Source organism: Rhopilema esculentum, chromosome 19 (assembly GCF_057945365.1).
Source record: "Rhopilema esculentum isolate cy_ngs chromosome 19, ASM5794536v1, whole genome shotgun sequence".
Classification (NCBI taxonomy): Eukaryota; Metazoa; Cnidaria; class Scyphozoa; order Rhizostomeae; family Rhizostomatidae; genus Rhopilema; species Rhopilema esculentum.
In genome coordinates this window covers 6,356,041-6,377,909 of record NC_142833.1, presented here as the reverse complement: position 1 = coordinate 6,377,909, position 21,869 = coordinate 6,356,041, and the positions used below count along the sequence as shown (strand labels likewise).

The 21,869-nt window shown below is 37.8% G+C and overlaps 2 protein-coding genes across 5 annotated transcripts; both read left to right on the top strand.

Moving 5' to 3' along the window:
• Positions 1 to 3,301: 3,301 nt before the first annotated feature.
• Positions 3,302 to 11,172, top strand: LOC135688452 (monocarboxylate transporter 10). The gene is made up of 5 exons (XM_065205308.2): positions 3,302 to 4,026; positions 6,358 to 6,624; positions 7,666 to 7,964; positions 8,826 to 9,195; positions 10,718 to 11,172. The coding sequence occupies exons 1-5, from the start codon at positions 3,855 to 3,857 to the stop codon at positions 10,936 to 10,938; spliced, it is 1,329 nt and encodes a 442-aa protein (XP_065061380.2). The 5' UTR covers positions 3,302 to 3,854; the 3' UTR covers positions 10,939 to 11,172.
• Positions 11,173 to 11,182: 10 nt separating this feature from the next.
• LOC135688455 (uncharacterized) lies at positions 11,183 to 21,439 on the top strand. Of its 4 annotated transcripts, XM_089114161.1 has the most exons (4): positions 11,183 to 12,032; positions 15,138 to 15,502; positions 15,803 to 17,052; positions 17,599 to 21,439. In XM_089114161.1, the coding sequence occupies exons 3-4, from the start codon at positions 16,548 to 16,550 to the stop codon at positions 18,039 to 18,041; spliced, it is 948 nt and encodes a 315-aa protein (XP_088970287.1). In that variant the 5' UTR covers positions 11,183 to 12,032; positions 15,138 to 15,502; positions 15,803 to 16,547; the 3' UTR covers positions 18,042 to 21,439. The 4 variants fall into 4 exon arrangements, with proteins under 4 accessions (XP_088970287.1, XP_088970286.1, XP_088970288.1 ...); XM_089114160.1 differs by having other exon boundaries at positions 11,183 to 15,347; XM_089114162.1 differs by having other exon boundaries at positions 11,183 to 15,404.
• Positions 21,440 to 21,869: the final 430 nt, after the last annotated feature.

Below are 21,869 nucleotides of genomic sequence, written 5' to 3'. Positions count from 1 at the left end.
AACAAGTGTCCATATCATAGGTATTGAAAAACCCGCCCCACTAACAGAACTTAAAGTTTCTGATAAGTACTCCCCGTGTTTGACTAAGGAGTTTAAAGCCCTTTCTTGAAAGCATTCGACACGATTGATCATCGAATACTCTTAGATAAAATGCAAATTTATGGAATTACTAAGAAAGCGCAGGGGGACGAATGTAGGCCAAGGTCTTGATTGGGGATGCGACGTTCGTCCTGAAGACCGCAATGACAGTGAAAAAATCTGAAGAGAAAATAAAAAGAGAAGGCGGTGATTGCCTTTCATTTTTTCAGATTGAAATGTCGCAAAACTGTGAAGCTTTCAGTGCGACATTCTACCCAATCCTTGTTCGATTTGCGCGGTAAAATATTGGGTGAAATGTTGGGTGAAATGTTGGATCGATTGACCACCAGCGATGGATCACATTCCAACTTAAAAGAAAAATTAGCATACACATTGGAATAGGCGCACATCTTAAAAGAAGCGGACCCCTTAAACACGAATATAGAGATAAGCATATTTCATTCATTTCATTTTTAGTTATTTAGGCACGGTAGCCCCGTCAGTCCATGAGAACTGTTTTTCAGGGGGCCGTGACAGGGGGCATACACATTGGAATAGGCGCACATCTTAAAAGAAGCGGACCCCTTGAACACGAATACAGAAATAAGCATACACATTGAAAAATGCGTACATCTTTGAAGAAGCGGATCCCTTACAGACGAACATAGAAATAAGCATACAGGTTCCAATTGGCGCGCTCGTACAAAGAAGCGGACACTTTAACAGACGAATATGGAAATAAGCATACATGTTGAAATATGCGCATCTCTTCGAAGAAGCGGACACAGATGTCAGTCAAATATAGAATAGGCGCACACATTGGGATAGTTGCAAACCCCTATTCACAAATAGTGAACTCTGATTAGAAAAACGGTTAACAACAAAGCGATTTTGCTGTTTGTTTTTCCCTTGCTATATCTTTGTAAGCTATGCCTAACTCCATATGTTTCCGGGGACCGAAAATCTGGAAACACTTCCAGATGAAATCAAAACAACCAGAAATATATTCTCTCTTGTTATATCAAATTCTGATTCACTGCATCCGAGAAAGGAGGGATCAAAGATAATAGTGCCAAACTACGAACAAAGTTTGCCTTCTTGTCTAGAGCCCCCTCTTTTAGCTCCAATATTTGCTTCCGTGTTCCTGCTGTTTCAATTTCACTACTTTATCATTATTCTTACTTTTGCTTCATTTCGAATGTAGTCATTCGTCGTTTCTGGATTGTAAAGTTCACCCTTATAAGAACAATTTTATAAGAACACGAGCCTCAAAATTGGTCAAAAGTTAAGAACAAATTAAGAACAAACTGTGGCTGAGCTTCTGCAAAATGCAATTTTGAACGACGTTTTTTCTCAAAATCGAGGTTTTTTAGCGATGTGTGGGTGCTTTTTCGTCGAATATTCAAACTTTTCGGCAAATAAAGGTTGTCTCACTCACTTTGTTGGCAAATGAGGCCTGAACACCTCCCTAGAGCGAAAAAGCTAGCACTCGCACTGCTTACAACCGATTAGATTAAGAACAAATTAAGAACTATCCAGCCTCAGATTTTCGAAAAAATTAAGAACAGTCAGCCTGAACTTAAATTTACTGGTTCTTATAAAAAAAGAGTGTAATTTACTATTAGTGAATAGCTATAAAATACACCTCTCATTTCGCGGTACCAAGATTAAAAATGGCTTTGAAAAAAGCAAATATTTTAAAGCATTCTTTAAAGCTTTTCGCCTGAAACTCTTTAGTGTATAAAACGTCAGAACATAGATCGAGAACTCTACGCTAGGAAATAGATATAGCTACCCAATTGCGGATCGAAAAAGGCCAAACACAAACGCGAGCACATGATACTGCAAATGTTGCCAAATCAGTGCCGCTTGCCTCTGCAATTTATTACCAATGGAGTCCTAATGTGACAACGAACTCCTTCTGTCTACATAAAAGCTGTTTTTTCTTGTGTATGAAGATAGATTCCAAAACTGCTAGATTGGACAACAATCGGGCTCTACATATATTTTTCTTTCTTATATATCACTGTTAAAAAAACACAAAACACAATAAAATCTGCTGTGCCGTCCACAGCAGCAGTGGCGGAGCCACGGGGAGAATGGGGGGACTAGTCCCCCCCACTTTTTCAGAGAGTTGGTCCTTGAGATTCTTGCAAACCCGATGAGAAAACTTCAGGGGGGGGGGGGTTGTACGTTATCTAGATCGTCACATGTAAAGGACAATTCCTGGGAGACAACAGGTGTTTCCTCCGGAAGAAAAAGTTTCAAACAGGGGAAAAGGGCGTGGTCCAAAAGGGTATGGTCCCTGACACACCTTTTGTCCCCCCCCCCCCCCCCACTTATCCTAGGCTGGAGCTGTCACTGCACAGCAGAAATAGAAATTGCGTCATCTGATTCTTGCTATGAACAGCACTTCACAGTTACTTCAATTGCAATGTGAAACCACATTACAAAACCAAATAAAAGTACGATATATGAAACAACATTACGATGTATGAAACCTTTGCTTCAATATTTCAAAGGAATTTATAACAAAAAACGACCACAAAATGTGAAATCACGGGACGGTATGAAAAAAGCCCTCATACGGTACAGCACCACTATATGAATCTACTTTTTTAACGTGAAAGGTAACAAACCCCCTCAAGATGTGAAACAACCTCAATAATTCTACAACGGAATTATAACTACCGCTTAATTCCATATAATTTTCTCCTTGCAAATCAACATTAATAATTTACAAACCTATTCCTAAATCATACCAAATTACACCAAATATACAACAATGTGAGTAGCTACGTCTTAAGTAGTCAATGGGAGCTAAACGAGGCAAGATTTCAGGAAATAATGTCCAAACGATGACCATTAGTGCAGCTAACAAACGTGGTCTTTAAACGCTCGATCATCATCGTTGGGAAAACCCCCAGCTTGAAACAGTACTGTTAAGACATTAAAAACTCGGCTTTATAACATTAAAATTTATCCGCGTTTATAAATTTCGATAAGCAGGTATTTGTGGTGAGCTCATGCTGGCTGTCTGTTACCAAGGTCTTGACTAAAATGCGTTAAGGGGTGTTTTTGGTTCCGAAGACTCCTCAATGAGAGTCCACAGCTCCTTTTGGCTTTCCATGATGTGTTCCCTGAAGGTAAATGATACAAAGGATTTGTACAGGTCCTCATACAAATCCTTTGTATCATTTACCTTAAGGGACCACACCATGGAAAGCCAAAAAGAGCCGTGGAATCTCATTTCTTATGTTGATAACTAATATAGCTTACTGTTCATGTTACAGCCTCTAGGGTGCGCCCCCTGCCCTCGCAAATTGTTTTCAGCACTTACTGAGAATGGTCAAACTCTGAGAACCTCAGCCTGTACAACAACAACAGCAAAACCAGCGACGTTTGTATCGGAGCTGTCTAGTTTCCATACTGCTCGACCTGATGACGTAATTAGTTTACCCTAACCCTAACACTTTACTTGAAATAATTTATCATACTAATTAATGACTATTAATCATGCTTATTTATGACTATCAGGTCGAGCAGTATGGAAACTAGACCATTCCATTTGTATCAGGATTAGTGTAGTGTTACTGAAAACCATAAGAGGTTGCAGCTATTTTTGTGAAAACAAAAATAAATCAAATTCCAGTAGGGACCGGTGCAACATAAGGCGAGTGAAAAGGGCGCTACGAACAGGCAATTGAAAGAACTGTTATTAAAAAAAAATTGTTCGACAACAGCTGCTGCTCTTTGACGAAGTCTGGGTCAGCAAGATGAAATGTGCAAAGTTGAAAGTGACTATTGATTCTCGAGACTCAAAGCTATCCTGGATTGCACTGACGGCTTCCGTACTTCTGATGTTTTCATCATTTGGTTTTATGCGAATGTTTGGTATATTCTACAGTGTTTTCTTAAAAGAGTTCAAATCTTCAAAAGAGAAAACAGGTATGAAGTTGTACAATTTCTCATATCACACTGATGCAACGGCACAAACGAATACTGCTTTTTTATCCCTTGGAGAGTTTTATTTCTCTAAAACTCCTTTTATTCCAACCCCCCCCCCCACTAATCGAATATTTTTCAACATTTCTTAAAATTTCAACATTACGCAACCGACCCCCCCCCCCCCCCTCTAATTATGCGGCACCTGCGGGCAAAGACTAAGGCCAAAAAATGTGCTTCTCGAAGACTTTCTCGCAACCTTATTGGTTCAGTTCAAAGACGATTCCCGTGGCGGTGATTCCTTTCCTAGCCAATCAAGATTTGACGCTTATGCTCTAAAGCCCTGGCCAAACCAATAAAACATCGGCATAAAACATCATCCATCATCGTTGCACAAAACATGTTTTATTCGTTTGGCCACCATGTTTTACGGTGTTCTGCAATGTTTTACATGTTTTGTAAAATTTGATTTCTATCAAACATTTCGTAAAACATCTCTTTTGTTCTCATGTTTGATCAACAATGTTGCGTTTGTTTGGCCACCCCTTAAAACATTTGTTTTACTTACGCAAACGCAGTAGATTAAAATTCGGCAAATACCACGCAGTAACTGTAGGAAGCTGTGCGGCAGCGCTTGACCATCACAGATGTTTTAACATTTGTTTGATTCGTCTGGCCAGGTCATAAAACTTTGTCCAACAATGTTGGTACAAAAATGTTCGACAATATTTTACGGATGTTTTATTCGTTTGGCTGGGCCTTAAAGAGTGCTTCCGTATAAGGGACAAAGATCAGCGGTGGCTCTATAAAAGTATACAGAATTAATTGAATTCAAGGGGAAATATACCAAATTAAATGCAATGCGCATGCTTTTTCCATTGAAATTGAAAAAACTTAGGAAAGAATTGTCAAAAATATTTATGTTGACTATATTCGACTATGCGAGAAAAATCCTCTATCAGAAGCGAGAAGAACTCAAAGACCAAGAAAACGCCAGTGTCGGCCCCAAGCAAAAAAGAATATTCACTTTATTGTCAGTCATTATCTAGTAAGGAATGAGGTACGAACAAGTGTTTGGACAAACGGTAGTCTCTCTGAGCATTATAAAAAACACGGAATTCTGTAATTGTAAGTGCATTTCACTGCATTTCTTTACCTAGAGACAGCAGAGCTCACAATCTTCGAATTAGCCCCACCTCGAATAAGCTCCCTGCAAAAAGATTCATTTTTGCAAATACGTTCCTTTCTCCATTGGCAGCTGACTAGATTCCCCCCCACAAAGCTTATTCTAATTCATACTCAGCTATAGGGAATGCGGGTTTTGTCATATCATAAGCTTTGTCAGATTTCAATAAAAGAATTATGTTCCTTTTATGTTAACCTTAATTAGAAATAAGCACCCGCCCCTTGAATAAGACCTGAACTAAACATTCATATTTGCATATATAAGCCCAAAGGGGCTTTTTCGAGGATTTACTGTAATGTGGTTTTCATGGAAACGTGCGCTTGAGGTACGTTACTGCCGTAATGCATTTTTGCAGTCTTGTCCTTTGAAACATTTCATATGACTTTCTCCTTGAGTAATCAGTTCTCTAAAAATTGACACCTCTTAGACAAATTCCTGTCCAGGCAAAGTTCTATGCATCGGTTTTAAATTATCACCCTAAAAACTTGTAAATGGTTGTTTAAAAATTAGATCCCCATTTTCCGTTGATATAAGCAATATAAAACGAACTATTCTTTATTTAAAACAAGTTCTTAAAGGCCTTTGACATGCATAAGTGCTGCGAATCCAATAATAATTAGGCGAAAAAAAAACAAATTGGAAACTGCTCACGTGAAACCACTGCGCGCTGCTCTAGGATTTCGCCGATTAGCAGAAAGGCAGGAGCCCCCCAAAAATTCATTGAGCCCCTCCGTCGGCACTTCAATTTTTGAAAAATTTTTAGCAATGTCGGCACTTTCATAACTTCCATTTCGTGATTTTTTTTTACCACAGCGGAAATGGTGTTGTATTAGATCTTTGTTGGTGGTTCACTCACTGTCGGCACTCTGACACTACAGCCCCCTCCCCCCCAGCATTTCTTTTCTGGCGCCATCCCTGCAGAAAGGCAAAACCGTTCGCGTGTTTTTCTCTGTGCACAATTTGATTGGTCAACCGCTTGTGGTCTAGTGGCTGTAAGCGATTTTATCTGTGTCAAATGCCTTTAATTACATTCTCATATATAAATTGCTGTATTTGAATAAATTTATCCAAGACCTTTTCCCACATACTTGTCTTATACTCGCAACACTTTTGTTTAACGATAGCTTAATTTTTCTTTTCCATTTTAGCATGGGTTGGGTCCATTCCTGTTTCATTGGTATTCATACTATCACCTCTGGCAATGTGGCTCCACGAGAGATATGGACTACGACGCTGCACAACACTATCCGTGATACCCTTGTCAGCATCGCTGTTGATGACCTCGTTTTCGAGAAATATTGACCAAACATTCGTGACGTATAGCGTCCCTTTTGGACTGGCCTCATGTGTGATGATAATGGGCACTCATAAAGCCGCGTACAGATACTTTGATAAACGTTTATCAACTGCTACTGGTAAGGGGGAACCAGTTTGGTTTGTTTGACATGGGCACAGTGACTCGGGAGGACACAGGGGGCTATAGCATCCCTAAAGGAACAAATTTGTCGGAAAAATTTTGGATTTAATAATGTGCCGTTTCTTTTCCCTTCTCTTTGCCGGATTATTGATGATTTAAGGTCGCATGAAATTGTTTGCTTTTGCTAAAGATAAAAGCCACTCAACTTCTGCTTTGCTGAAAGTGAAAATCTTGTTTTCGAAAATATTTTAACAGCTGTTCAAAGCACAGTTTTGAAATGGATAACGAGCTTCAATTCTCAGTTATAAAGTTGAAAAAACTAAGTTCAAGATCACTGTAGTACATGTTTAATATCACATGGCGGTTAATCTACGAAGTAACCAAGAGACTTAGAAAGTTGTTAGATCATAATCCGAACAATAAACCATGTCCGCTTCTATGCTGAACACAGTTGATGTCGTTGTTTTTGAGAATAGAATTTTGAGACTTAGGGGGCGTAAGAAGTGAAGAATTTATTATTAATTTGCTAGTATGCGACGATTCACTTTTCCTTCACGAGAATCGATGATTCTATTCGCATCTTAACTGTGACCCAAGCTTCAATGCTTTCTTTGACAGACCCTTCAAAGTAAGGATCATATATCAGCACCAGCGTGGAAACATTAAGATTGTTGTTAGCTAAACATCTGCGTGTAGGCTACACAAACGTAGATTCCCCTGTTCGTTGACAGCTAATCGAAGCCAACCCAAACCGAGAGAGGTAACGTTTCAAAAGATAATGCGGAATCTCAAGATCCCAAGTATGCTTTTCGAAACGAGGTTTTGCTACCTAAACAAGGTCATCCATTTGGTTAAAGCAGACTTCTTAAAAACTACCCTCTCCTTCAATTGACCTCTTTTCTAGATTCTGCTTTTTCTGAACTATCGGTAGTAAGAAGAGCGAGTAACTTGTAGCAAGTTCAAACCCTAGATAGATTCTGGACAAATCCCACAAATCGATTACTATCATGTCTGAAATGAATCCTCTTTTCCATTTTAGCAATTCAGACGGGAGGCTGCTCTATCGCTGAAATCGGCCTTTCATACTTGATATCTTTCCTGCTAACCAAAGTTGAGCTTGAAAGGACACTTCAGATCCTTGCTGTTGTATTTCTCTTCATCGGCCTAACTTCGTCTCGGCTTTTCTTCTCTACCAACTACCAAGATGAAGAGCAGCCATCTTGGAAAAGCAAGGGATATCAAGTGTACTTCAAATTATTGAAGAATAAGCCGTTTGGCTTTTTCCTATTCGCCATGGCAATCTTGTCATTTACGTATAGCGTTTCAAGCGTTCATCAGGTAAACAGTAATTGCCTTTAGTTCTCTACATCTGTAGCTACGCTTTCAGATATGGAGAAACAATTTTTTCATTAAAATCACTTTTGACGAAATCGAATCAGTTGGCCGTAGCAATGTATTTGACTTGCATGATTTTGCCATGGTTTTAAGTAAAGCAGTGATATTGCCAGCCCAGATCTATTAGAATTTTCACATACCTAAAACTTTTAGACAGAACAATGCCAGGGACTAAAAACTTGGGACAAAACTTTGCTAGATAGCCTCTTCGTCCTGTTCCTTGCAATGTTTAATACGTTAACAGTTGAGAATACAAGAATTTATTTACATTTTCTATTTAAAGGGCGTGCAAGATATTTTCGTTGCTCTTCCACAAATAATGTATTGAAGATTTTATCCTTCCAGAAGCAATAAGAAGATTCCCATTATTCATACAGTGGCGGCCCCAAGGGAGGTTTTGGATTATCATCCACCTTTCCCTACTTTTATGAAAACATGGTCGACATATTTTTTTAAAAAATTGATTAAAAAAAATTGGGTAGGGGTGGGTCATATTTTCGCCCCTGTACCTTTGCCCCTGAAATTTCGCCCAAGGAAAATTGGTACAAGGCACTGAAACGAGGCAGAAGGGCTTGCCTCACTGGTCACGCCCATAACCGTCCCACTCTGCAGTAGCTGGTGCCGCTACTATATTCAGAATGTGAAGAGAATCATGGCTTCAACCATGCTACGATCTTTTAGCTCCCAGAACATTATCTCTTAACAGGGGGCAGTAAACAGAAGATGTCCGATGATCAGATACGAATTTTGTGGTTCTACAGGGGATACACGTATATTAATAAATTTGAAACGCTTGTTTTTTAGGTGCAACTGGCGATAGAATACGGTGCATCAGAAAGTCTAGCGAGGCAGTTTCCCGTTTTCACCGCAGTCTCAGGCTGCATAGGCCGGCTGACCGCTGGCGTTGTTGCAGATTCAAAGATTGTCAATATAGTCAGCTATTTTCAGTGCATACTATTCTTGATTGGCACAATATCAATCATTGCTGCATTCTCATATACAAAGACCCATGTGCTAGTCTACGTCTGGGTGTATGCCTTTATCGAAGGTCAAGTCAACGTGACTGTGACGCCCATCACAAGAGATCTCGTAGGCCTAACTTACCTTAGCGAAGGAATCTCTCTGCTTCTTGCAGTTATAGCTGTTCCAGTCGTGCTCGGACCACCATTAATAGGTATGCATGCATTTGTGCAACATTACTCATTTTACCTGGCTGAGGTTTTCTTAGAATTCGTTAAGGGAGATGGCAATTTCCCACAACGTATTCTACAAGGCATGGTCAGACGAATCAAGTCTTCGCTTTTGGATTCGTTCTAAGGCTGGATTTTCCAACGTTTACTGTGAAGGAACAGCAAAGAAAAGGAGCCAGAAGAGAAAACTACTGCTCTTTTACAGGAGACGTTAGGAAATGAAGCACTTGAACAAATTCAGCGCAAAGACTTGTAGCAATCAACCTTGAGGCTGTTTTCCACACTCGTTAACTCAAGTCAACGCAATTTGATGAAGGTGCATGAATGATACACCAATTCGACTTACGACCACGTTCTGGAAATTTCTCTAAACTTAATTATACGACTATTTTACGCTCAGATTTGGTTTTATCGTCACAATTTTAGGCGGGATACCATTTTTCATATTGTTTGAGCTTGTATTTTAGATTTTACCGAGAAATGAACTTGTAAGGGATTTGACCGCAAAAATCGTTCAGGGGGAAACTTTACCCCCCAAGTCGCCAATCACGGTCAAATCCCTTATAAAGTTTTTATCTTTGTGTCATCAATCTGAATCTGAGGTCAAAAATTTTGTACAAAAGAATTTAAAGAATTTTTCAAAATGTGGTCGTAAGTCGAATTGGTGTATAGGCGAATGCCACAAGGCTCTTGTGAAATCCCGCCTTCCCTTCGGGTTGAGAGAAATTACTTAATAATGTATGAAGCAAACGTCGGCATTTTGGCATCATGTTCCATAAACCAATAGATATTATCCGTCATAACTGTGGGACCAACCCTTGAGCAATGAAAATGAAAGCCAAGAGATTAAGTTGACAGCTTAACAAATTTAGATGTGGCGTAATTATTTTAAAATTTTCTATAATTATTTTAAACATTTTTAAGCTATGTTCACATTGCTCTGTATTCGTTTTTATCCGTTTTCATATCGATCCGTTTTACTTCTTCACACTACACCGGATACATTTGATAACGGCGTGAAAACGATGAAGCGTTCACATTGCTCGGCTCTGGATAAAAAGGAAAACGCAACGAACTAGTTTACAGACCTTGCAACTGCTGATAAACTTATCAAACAATTGACTGCCACTAATATTCTGCCAAGTAGTGCACTTACTTCGAGTGAATAAACCATGTTAAGAAAAGATGTTCAAATTGATGCGGTCAAAGCATCTTGCTGTGTTGTTGTTGTTGTTATCGTTTTCAAAAGTATCCGTTTTCGGTGTTCACACTGCGTTTTGCGTTTTCAAAAGACTCCGTTTTCAAAAGTCTCCGTTTTCAAAGTGCGTTTTCAAAAGTCTCCGTTTTCAAAGTGCGTTTTCAAAAGTCTCCGTTTTCGCAGCGGAGCAGTGTGAACACGAGGTGAAAACGGATACTTTTTTATCCGTTTTCATTGAAATCCGGAGCAATGTAGACGGTCTAAGTCAGTTTAGAATATAGATGATGATTTTGCATAATTTTTTGCAGGATTTCTCGCTGACATCACTCAAGATTATAAAGTATTTTTCTATGTAGCAGGCGTGCCTCCTCTCTTAGCAACTTTCGCTCTTATAATTGTACGATATATGATATCTGAAGAAGACAAACAGAGAAAACAAGATGCAAAGACGATTAATATTGAAGAAGACAACAAAGATAGCGAAGTTGACTATGCTGCACAGATTCTTCTTAAAGAAACAATATTATAATCCGATGATGCATCTTATTCAATAAAAATCGCTTAGATTATTAAACACTCGATTTGCTTAAAATTCGAATTTTCGCATTAAAATGACGCATCTAGAACTGCTTTCTAACTTCAAAATCATCGTTATCATCATTAATAAGTGTCAATTTGTGGAAATCGTAGCTGAAAACAAAATAACATGCTGTTTAAAAAAACTTGGCTACTTAATGAAATATGAACAAGCCCCTTTAAACAAAGGGCACAGGGGCGGATCCAGACTGACTTACCCGACTCACGGAAGTCAGTCAACAATTTTCAATCTGTAGAAACGAAATGAAAAAAATTAGCTCTCAAACACATTTTTCTCAAGTCCCACAACAGCACAAAGATTTTCTTTAATTTGTCATATTCTCTATAGCGCCTGTTCAAAATCATCAGATCTGTCAACTGTAGGTTCGAAAATTTTCTATAAAACTGTTCGACGAAATGATCTATCAATAAATTCTCCCATAGAAATTCACAGCTCAGTGCATAAATCATTAGAACAAAGATGTTAGGGTTAAAACTCGCAATATCATTGGTAAGTCAGTCGAATAAATTAGGAATCTGCGCGGTCATCTTTTAACAAAGCTTTTCTGCACCATGCTAAAACGCTATTGTTCTCGTAAGTCAGTAGAGGCGATGTATGATCAATAAGGCAAATAATTTTTACAGGGGTCAGTATGAGAAATATTTTGGGGTCCAGGCGATGTATGGATTTTAAGACTGACTTCCACTGACTTACCACTAAGATTGCAGCTAAGACAATACCCTCCTGCACAGCAATTTTACCTCTCAGTCTCAGAGTCTCAGGTAAACAAATGCCTGGCAAAGGATATTGAGTAGAGGGTCTGTTAAACCAGGTTCCGGATGCAGTATGGATATTTTGAAGTCAATCAAGTCACTTATTGGCTCGAATTATAAAAAGATCCTAAAAAAAATATCAAGGCCACTGAAAGGCAAAGATCGATTCTTGTTTTTACTGTTGTTGGCCTAAATAAAAAGGACAAGCAATTCAACATTTAATCCCCTGAAAATGGCTGGATCTAGCAGGAGAAAAATTAATTTTGCCGGAAGGTACGGTCTTACTTTCAAAGTAGCGATATTTATCAAGTAATGCTGGTAGAATTTAGAGAGATAGGTAGAGTTTTATTTGCCATCGGAATGCTTGTGGCGGGAAATTTAAGTGTGGACAGCAACAACAACAAAAGGAACGATTACTGTAAATTCCATTTCCAAACACGTATTACTGAATTGATCGGGAAAATTGGGAAAAGATCTTAAAATCTTTATCAATGTAAATTTCTTGCTAGGTTTGCTGCCTAACTGACTGCTTAAAACACTATCCTAAGCTTGAGATTTCTCTATCAAGTTAATTCCTTTGGGGGGGGGGGGTGCTTTTTGACACAAGTTGGAAGGTGGTTGGGTAAGGTTTAAAAATGAATCAAGAACAAATTATTTTGTAGAAAAGCTCGTTTACAGGTTTTGAGCTATACCTCAAAAGCCATTTTGTTATTTTTAACTTTGAAGAAATATCTGAATGGTCAAAATATTTTTAGGTTTCTATCCTTTTCTTTATCAAGGCTCAAACAACATTAAAGATTTATTCAATTGACGGGAAATATTTAATCAATAAACTGCAATCCTCAACTCTATATGCATAAGTCTACATTTACTCATCATCTCAAAAGCGATTCCTGCCAGAAAACTGTGTAGTCATAACTTTACTCTAGACTAGATAGCAAACACTTATGGAAGTCTGCAACTGATATATTTAGTGCCACAACTTAAATAAGATACGTCATGGTATAAGGGGCTACAGCAGCCCCAGGCTTCAGCATGCCTTTGTAGAATGTAAAATATATATTGTTGGTTAGGTTCAGGGAAAATGAAAACTGCCTGTACAATGATTCTCTGTCATTAGAAAAGATGTGTCATCTACTGAGAGCATTAATATCTGCTGAAGTTTATCTTCACTCTGAGTTTTATGCCTTCCACTCCCATCTTTCTTGCAGCATTTCTTGCCTTGCTTATGAGAGATCTTTTGCTCTGTTGGAAACTTTCTTCTCTAATTCAGTTTCTAATGAAGCTAGTGATATACTTACAGGTTCTTTCAAAAATGGTGCATTGGTTGTGTTGAACATGGTTAATCCAAAATTGTCAGGTTAGGAAGAGGAGCCCAATCTATGTGTATCATAGAGTTATTAAATGTTCATGGTTTGCTTTTATTCAGAAACTGGGGTTTAAAAAGGCATGTTATAAATCTAAGCAGTGCAAAAATTAATCTAAGCAAAGCAATCAAAATATTGAACCTATAGTCTAAGGCAGGTGGTTGTGACCTTAACCCATCATTCAATGCAAACCATATTGTTCCTCTTCCTGGCAAAAAAGTTGTTTGCAACAACCATGTTTTCAAGAAAGAACCAAAATGAAAAAAGGAAGCAACCAGAAAAGCAAGCCAAGATTTCCTCTATTAAAAATGTTTCCATTAAAATGACTTTAGAATCAGTGGAGAAAACAAATCTGATGAGCCAAATGCTTTATCAAATCCAAATCTTCCAGTTCTGATGGTCAATTTGATAAACATTGGAACTTTTAGCTAAAAGCTACCGGCATGACAGATATGCAGAATTATGAAATCATGCAAAATATCTGGAAGCCAGATACAAAACTTTATCATAAAAAAATCATTGAAAAAGTAAGGAAATTTGTATACTCTTGGCTCATTTATTATTTTTTGTGTAATGAGCCAAAAATTGATGCTGAATAAGACTTTTAACAGATATTTAGCTTTCCCATAATCATACACAAAGTGCATAAATCACCACGTGTATTAAGTGGAAAAGAAACTAGATATGCTTTTGCATAAATTTGAATACTGCTGTTCAAAGGGAACAACAATTTAATTGCACACAACTAGATGACACTGTTTGTCTACTTTGTGCTCTGTTTGGAAGAAAACTGGTCAGAATGCATTTTGAAAGTCTTTTGAAGAAAGTCTTTTGCGAGTATTGGAATTGATTAATACCAAAATGGATCAAAGATTCATGAATGAAACAACACTTACACAGGTTTAGCAATAAGCAGGTTTAATTATGCCATTGAAAAAAGATATACATGCAAAGGTCAAAGGATTCCTTCCTTGCAAAGTGTGTTCTTTTATCTGTAAGACTTAATTTGTATACCAAGTACCTACAAATTCATGGTTAAGGTTTTGCTTTACGAGACGGTTGAATCTTTGATTCAAACATTCTTATATACTTGTGCCATTTTGATATGCATTTTACAAAAAGACCTTTTTGTGACCACACCCTTTGACCCCGCCCATTAATGCTTTTTTTCTTCTTTGTAAGTCAGTCAGATTTAACTCTGGATCCGCCCCTGAAAGGGCATGCATCTATGGGCACAGAAAGGGCACAGAGACTACTTTATTTAGAAGAGGCACGTACATAAACACTCTTGAAAGGGCAGTCAACCCTGTAGAAACGCCAAGGAATAATTGTTAGTAATAAGATGATCATTGCTTGACATCTGGCGGTCACCGCTGGTAGGTTTCAGGTACTGCAAGCGCAATAAAAGATGCTACGTTCCAATTCACACACTGTTAACATGCCTATGATCATTGCAAGCCTTTACTCTAGAACAGTGCGTTCCTCCTAGTTGTCTACACTTGAGTGCCTCTTGTAAAAGGCTCGTTTATTGTGCTCTAATACAATGAAAGCAAGGTTGCGGAGGAATCTGCCTAACACTTACACTCTTTTTTTATAAGAACAATTTTATAAGAACACGAGCCTCAAAACTGGTGAAAAGTTAAGAACACATTAAGAACAAGCTGAGGCTGAGCTTCTGCAAAATGCAATTTTGAACGTTTTTCTCAAAATCGAGGATTTTTATCGATGTGTGGGTGCTTTTTCGGTGAATAATATTCAAATTTGTCAGCAAATTAAGGCTGTCTCACTCACTTTGTTGGCAAATGAGGCCTGAACACCTCCTTAGAGTGAAAAAGCTAGCAATAGCACTGCTTACACCCTCTTAATTTAAGAACAAATTAAGAACAATCCAGCCTCAGATTTTCGAAAAAATTAAGAACATTCAGCCTGAACTTAAATTTACTGGTTTTTATAAAAAAAGAGTGTATCCACAATCTCAAATGTTTCATTAATCTCGCAAATTTAACAACAGGCACATCTGCAACGGCTGCCTGGTCACCAGATGAACACGCTGTATTGCCACCTGTGAAAACAGCGCAACACTTGATTCGAATGGCTTACGAAAACAGAAGCGCGAACAGTAAAAAAGATCGAGTTCAGGCTTTGTCTCCAGTTTATAGCAGTGAACAAGGAACAATAAAGCACCGTTGTTGCCGCGTGGTACGAAGGATACACAGCATAGGTAAGGCGAAAAACCACAGTGCAAGACTGCGTTTCACTTTGAAAGTGCTAAAAAGCTGTGAGTACTGGGTGTTGCTCCTCGTAGCTAGCAAAAAGTATGATTACATTGCATTTAACATCCTCCATGATCAACTGCAACCACGGAGAAGTTGTAAGGTATTATACATAGACTTGACATTATAGTGGAGCTTTAGAGAGAAAATAGATTAAAAAATACGACTCCTGTCCTCACAAAATAAGATTTCATGTCTTAGTGAATTAATATGACTGGTAGCAATAGATTCTCTTGTATAATCCTATAGATACTCTCTGGCATGAGAAAATAAGTTCATCAGCCATTTTTGTGGACAGGCAGTAAATAATAACATTAAATTGATATTGGAAATTAATTGGTTTAGGAGTGGCTGCTAATAACTAGGGGATAAAGCGTTATGATTATAAACCGTTTTTTTGCAGATCAGAAACAGCAGCCAATGATAAGAAGGAAGCAATAAATATCAATTCAAAGAAAACTGGCTATAAAAACTGAGCAAACAGCTAACAAGAGGCATCTTATGCTTCATGGTATAAGGGCAAGTTGACAGCAGGTGCTCGGCTATAGAAAACTCGTCCGGAACGTAAAGTGAATGCCTTTGATAGAGCAATCACGATCTACGTAAGCCATAGAATCAGCAACTGGCGAAAAGAACACCGGCAACGAATCAGTGATCAATCAAGAAAGATCATCGAGTCAATAACCAGAAGAAAGAGATCAACTGACCAGTGATCGATCAAGAGACGTCATCATCACCAGAAAAAAGAGATAATCTGATTATTGATAATCGAGAAAGATCATCGAATAAATCACTAGAAGAAAGGGATAATCTCGTCAGTGTTCGATCAAGAAAGGTCATCGAATCAAAACCGGAGGGAAGAAAGAATGTGACCAGTGATTGATCAAAAGAGGTTTCAAGTGATCGACGTGGCAGAAGGATTGTTAATCAACAAAAGTGAAATCGAAACACTGAGCCGAAACAAAGGAATCCGAATCATTATTCAAATCAAACAGGTTGGCATGTGGTTAAGATAGAAGGAGCAATGTATCAAAAGCTGCTTTAAAAATAAAACAGAAGTTGAAATATAAGGCTGTGAACTACGCCGGCGTCTGGCACAAAATATCAGGAGTTTATCCGAAGAGAAAGTACAAATTCTTCACATCAATATGTTTAGTTACTGTTTGATAGCAGCTAAAAAGAAGCTCTCATCCCTTTTCTTGGATTTTTGCCCTTGTTTTGATCCTGAGTACAAGAAATCCCACAAAATTGACGACAAACATCGAAAAACGCGTATAATGAACAGCTGGGAGGTGGATCCAGAACTAGAAGGTAGTGGAAAAGGCAAAATATTTACGATTGAGACGATGAAAAAATTAGCAACGAAAAAGATTTGCAATAAAGATCTTGAATTAGCGGACACTAAGGATTCTTTTATACTTGAACAATGTCCTTGGGACAGTGGGGACAGTGATATGATTCTGCGGGTAGAGAGATCGATATTCCCAGTGCACAGGTTTTTATTATCGATAGAATCAGAGATTCTTCGAACGATTATCGACAGTGTACCAGCAAATAAGAACAAAACAACAGTAGTGACTCTGAATGGTTACAAATCAGATGAAATCAAGATGCTTTTGACGTTTGTATACTTGCCTGAAGCAGAAATAAACGGTAAGAGTTGTTGAATTTTTGTATAAAGTTCAGTTACTGTTTCTGTTAATATAAATTTTTTTAATAGAAGTGAATCTTGCTTCTACAGTTATTATTGCGAAAGAGAAAATATTCACCAATGGGTTTTATGAACTGATTCAAGTTGAATCAAGAATTTGAGTATTGCAGAAAATATAAAGAAAGTGACAAACTGCCTTTTGTATAGTGTATAGAATGCAAGAAAGTAGGAGGTAGGGGGGAGGGGGGCTTGTGGCATATGCCAGATTTGGAATCGCTTTACATTAATTTAAAAGTGGGATTATATATTTATCTTTGCTAAACATTGAAAGCCTTCTATCCTCACTGTTTCTACGGGCCTATGCGTGAGCTTTCCAAAAGGCTTTTCAATCAATATTGCTGAAGCTTGATTGCTGAAAGCATTATGTCCTGTTTCAAAAACAAACCTAATCGAAAACATTCTGGTCGATCATAAGAACAGCATCAACTTCTCGCTTAATTTCATGCATTTTTTACCCTAATTGTAACGGCGATCTTTCAAATTTTCAGACAGCAATGTCCTTACACTTCTGAACTTGGCAGACGAGCTAATGATCGAAGAACTAGTTATCCGTTGCGAAGAATACCTTATGTCGTATCGAAATCATTCACCAGTTTTATTGCTAAAAATTGCTCATAAATACCAGCTGCCCAGTCTTGAAGAATCGGCGGCCATTAAAGCAAGCAAGATACGAAATATTGACCAAGATCCTGAATTTAGATCACTGGATGAAAAACAAAGAGAAAAAGTTCTGAACATGTCTAGAAACCGTTTCTGGAGCTATTCAGAAACATTTGAAAGTCAAAGCGAGGCCAGTTATAGTGGAATTCGATCACCAGAGCTAAAGATGGAAAGGAGGCTCAGGGATGACGAAGATAAATTCGAAGGTAGGCTGAACTTTCTTCCCGAGCGAAAAACACTTGATCAGTTTGAATGCAGAACAAGATCGTAGTTTCATTTGACCCTAACTAAAGCTTGGGTAAAGTAACGTAACAGAGGGTATATGTGGCTAGAGCAACTGACAAAGGTCACAGAGAAACCAGGTTTCCCAAGGAGGACTAAAATGATATGGTATAAATATGATTGAAAAAGGGTTCGAGAAACTGATTTGAGCATCGTGTGATAACGCACCTGTTACACGCGCCCCTTTATTCTAAGCATGTGCTCGATTGTAATTTATCAAATTTTGATACACTTTCATTTGTAAACAGTACATGTCAATGCATGCGAAATTGTATATGAACCTGCTTTTCAAAGCCCTATTCTCTCTATTACGTTACTGATCGTAGGCCAACAAAATTTCAAAATTGTCAGTTAGTTATGCCAAATGGGTGCAGCGCAGCGCCAAAGTATGAAGGAGGAAACTTGATTTCTTCAAAGCTTGTTGATCTCGTTCAACAAGGAAGTATTAAACGAAAGCAACATAGACGAGGGCAGAAATCGTTGTCTATTTGAGTTGAGTTTAACCCTGAGATCCTTGACTGAACGAAAAACAACCAGAAAAAGAAAAAAATTGCTGAAATGGGACATAATTTGTTTAGAAGAGAGACGAATAAACAGGAGAAAAATTGTTGAGAAATCTGAGTTTTATAAACCTGAAGGAAAAACCCTTTGATAAAAAATCATGATATATACAATGTAAAATGACATGATTCTACACCAACATTTTCTTAACGATATCATGCGTGTCAAATGCTATGAATTTATCTCCGTTGGGTAGGCTGACTAATAATAATACATATATATGATATACATATATATTGTAATATTAATACATATGTCAAAATTGAGGAATATATGAGTAAATATATATAAAGTAAGATATTATACCACTGTTAAACATATACAAGGCTTCCATTCCTCGACAGTTTTATCCCACTCTCTCCAGCTAGACCTAAACCGCCTGACATTTTCCCTTTTATCCGCAATTAATGGTTTACCCATCACAGCTATAATAGACTTTGACTCCATCGCTTTACCTCAATTAGCATCTCTCTCCATTCATTATTAACAAAAGGCTGGAGGGTACTCTTTGGCTCCTGTGAGTCGCATTTCCACGCGGCGCTGTGATCGGCAAAATTTTCCATTGAAGAATAATCTTGCAAAATGATAATCACAAGGCCAAGCAAATCATTCTGTCCAGGCAAGAAGTAGCGTCAGGACTAAGCAGCGTACTTAATAATTCTGTTTAATATGTCTCCATCTATACCCTTCTGATATTCTCACGAAAATTCACCCTGACATAAATTCTTATGTGATAGCGACGGACGCCTCACAGTACATGCATGATGCGAGTAATGTAACCATTTTTGGCTTAGCCTTAAAAATGCATTTTTCACTTTTGATTAAATATTTCCCGCCAAACTGTGTCGCTGGATTGTACGAGATTCCCAGCACCGTCTGTTAAATCATGGCGAAAATTCTCACGGAATCAAGAAGATAAGCAGAGAGTTAGGAATTGAGCTGTCTGAAACTCAATATTCATACTTTCCAGATAATGCGAAAAAGCTCATACAATACTTGGTTTTAGTAGCCAAAGAAAATAATTGGAAGCGAGTGAAGAGATAGCGAAAAGAGCAAATTTAAAGGAAATAATTTTACAGATCAACCATTATGGTGCTCTTAGAATGCTATATTCAAGCTTGAAAGCAAAATATCATCTAATGTTGTCGCACAAATTGCGCAGGATATTTTGAAATATATACGATAATCCTAGGCTCCAGTATCCATGAACTAGATTTCAATCTGTTGGCCAATCTTTTCCATTGAGATAAATCCCACGAGGCTCAGACCACAAACACAACAGCGCTGTTTTTGTTTACTCTCAACCTACCCATGAATCAATCAACAGCGTTTTACTTTATTTTATATTCCCTAGCAAAACTCTCTGGGATACACTTTAAATCGGATGTCATTTTCATGTTCATTCACAAAATCAAACTCTTAAATATTTGATCCTAGAGACAATATTTGCGACAGCAATTGAAGGCCGTTACTGAGTTGCCAGTTCGGTAGGCTTTTTAGTACATGAACAGACGACTTCCTCAAAACTTCTTACTGTGCTGTCATTCAGTGTTCTATTTTTAGAATCAAGCCTATTCCCCTAACCCTGGTCTCTCTCCTTACATCAACTACCCTACAACTTGGGTGTCAGGATTTGCCAATAGTAACGATGGTGTGGCAAGACCAAATTTCTCGCAAAATAGATAAGCAGCTGATTCTTTGCAGAAAAAGCTCATTGATTCGATCGGATAGGAATACTGCCCTGTAATTATGGTCGAAGAACCGTAAAGGCAAACGACAGATACTAAAGCAGCTCAACGCAACTGTCGGTAAGCAATTGGCCAATCAAAGAGAGAGATACTTCTCATAGGCCTATCGATTGGCTAATTTTGATTGGCAGACGGTTAAAGCAACTTAAGCATACATAGATTGCTTTAATTTCCAATAGATTCTAGAGCACTAGTCGAGAATCGCTTTGCATCAGGTTTCAACCTACATACTTGTGCGCTGCGTTTATTTTGCTTCTTCCTCATACCTTTATGTTTAAACAACTTTTATCAAAGATTTTTAGGTACCTATGTATAATTCATTAAAGATTAGACTGGACAAGAGAAAGATTGGACAAGAGAAAAAATTAGTTTTTATGTTAAATTTATTAATGCGTTTAGTTGAAAAAAAGCTTTTTATGAACAAATGTAATTAATATTGCCATATATTCTATAAAATTTTGAAATTTGTAACTTAAGTAATATATCGTTGAAAGTGTATTATTGTGAATATTTATAAAAAGGACTTATTTTTGAAAAAAGTTTTTCAAAAATTTTGAATTTAGTTGAAGTAGCATATAAATTGAAAACTTCGACCTTACTTTTGTTATTGATAGTCCTAAATTATTGAAATGAAGAAATATTTAATAAAAAATTGGTCAAATTTTACATGCAAAACTCTTCATACATAAAGAAGTTCAAATTGGAACTTATTACATAGAATATAGTTAAACAAGGGGACAGGTACACTAGTCTCCCTGACAATTCCCTGACAATTCCCTGACAATTTCCTGACAATTCCCTGACAATTCCCTGACAATTCCCTGACAATTCCGTAGGAAATCTCCGTATAACGGTATTGCTGTACACCACATCTGTTTAGCACCACAAAACAATACAGAGGAAAGAATAAAACAAACATAGTAACGAGGTAGACGCAACTTGTAAGCGAGGAAAAACAGTTTTCTTTAAGATCGAACCTACTAAGAAAGGAGATAAAAAAGATCGCTCTTGCAAAGTGATCAAGAAAATAGGAACATCCCTTCGCCGGAGTACCAAAAACGAAAACAAGATACCTTATCAATATGAGACATGTCCGCTCTCACCCATCCCCGTGATTCAAAAACCCGTCAATCAAAACATCTATAACTGGTAGTTAGCAGCGATTGACGAGTACCAAAAGCTGTCTTTTCGTCTTTAAGGTCAACAAATCAAAGAATCGACAAGCATAGCCAATTTGATTCAGCATTATCTTCGTGCGAGTTTAATTGCATTGCAGAAATTCTAAGGCCCTTCAAAGTTCCTTGACGTTCAAGGAAGGACTGCTTTCCCGAATCAAGAAAATATGAATATAATACAACCAGGGTTGGGAAGGGTTGAGACAGACGAACGACTTCACTTAACAAAAGTTTTAGCATAAAGCAAGCATTTTCGGGATTATGTCATACGTTAAAAGTTTCTTTATGTAGATGGGAATAAGGACTCCTTGTTTAAACGATCACAAATGTTCA

Excerpts from the sequence above, each read along its gene's own strand:
- LOC135688452 (XM_065205308.2), top strand. The coding sequence starts at position 3,855 with ATGAAATGTGCAAAGTTGAAAGTGACTATTGATTCTCGAGACTCAAAG. Across the intron at positions 6,625-7,665 it reads ACGTTTATCAACTGCTACTG|CAATTCAGACGGGAGGCTGC; the intron begins GTAAGGGGGAAC and ends TTTCCATTTTAG. Across the intron at positions 9,196-10,717 it reads GCTCGGACCACCATTAATAG|GATTTCTCGCTGACATCACT; the intron begins GTATGCATGCAT and ends AATTTTTTGCAG.
- LOC135688455 (XM_089114161.1), top strand. The coding sequence starts at position 16,548 with ATGTTTAGTTACTGTTTGATAGCAGCTAAAAAGAAGCTCTCATCCCTT. Across the intron at positions 17,053-17,598 it reads GCCTGAAGCAGAAATAAACG|ACAGCAATGTCCTTACACTT; the intron begins GTAAGAGTTGTT and ends TCAAATTTTCAG.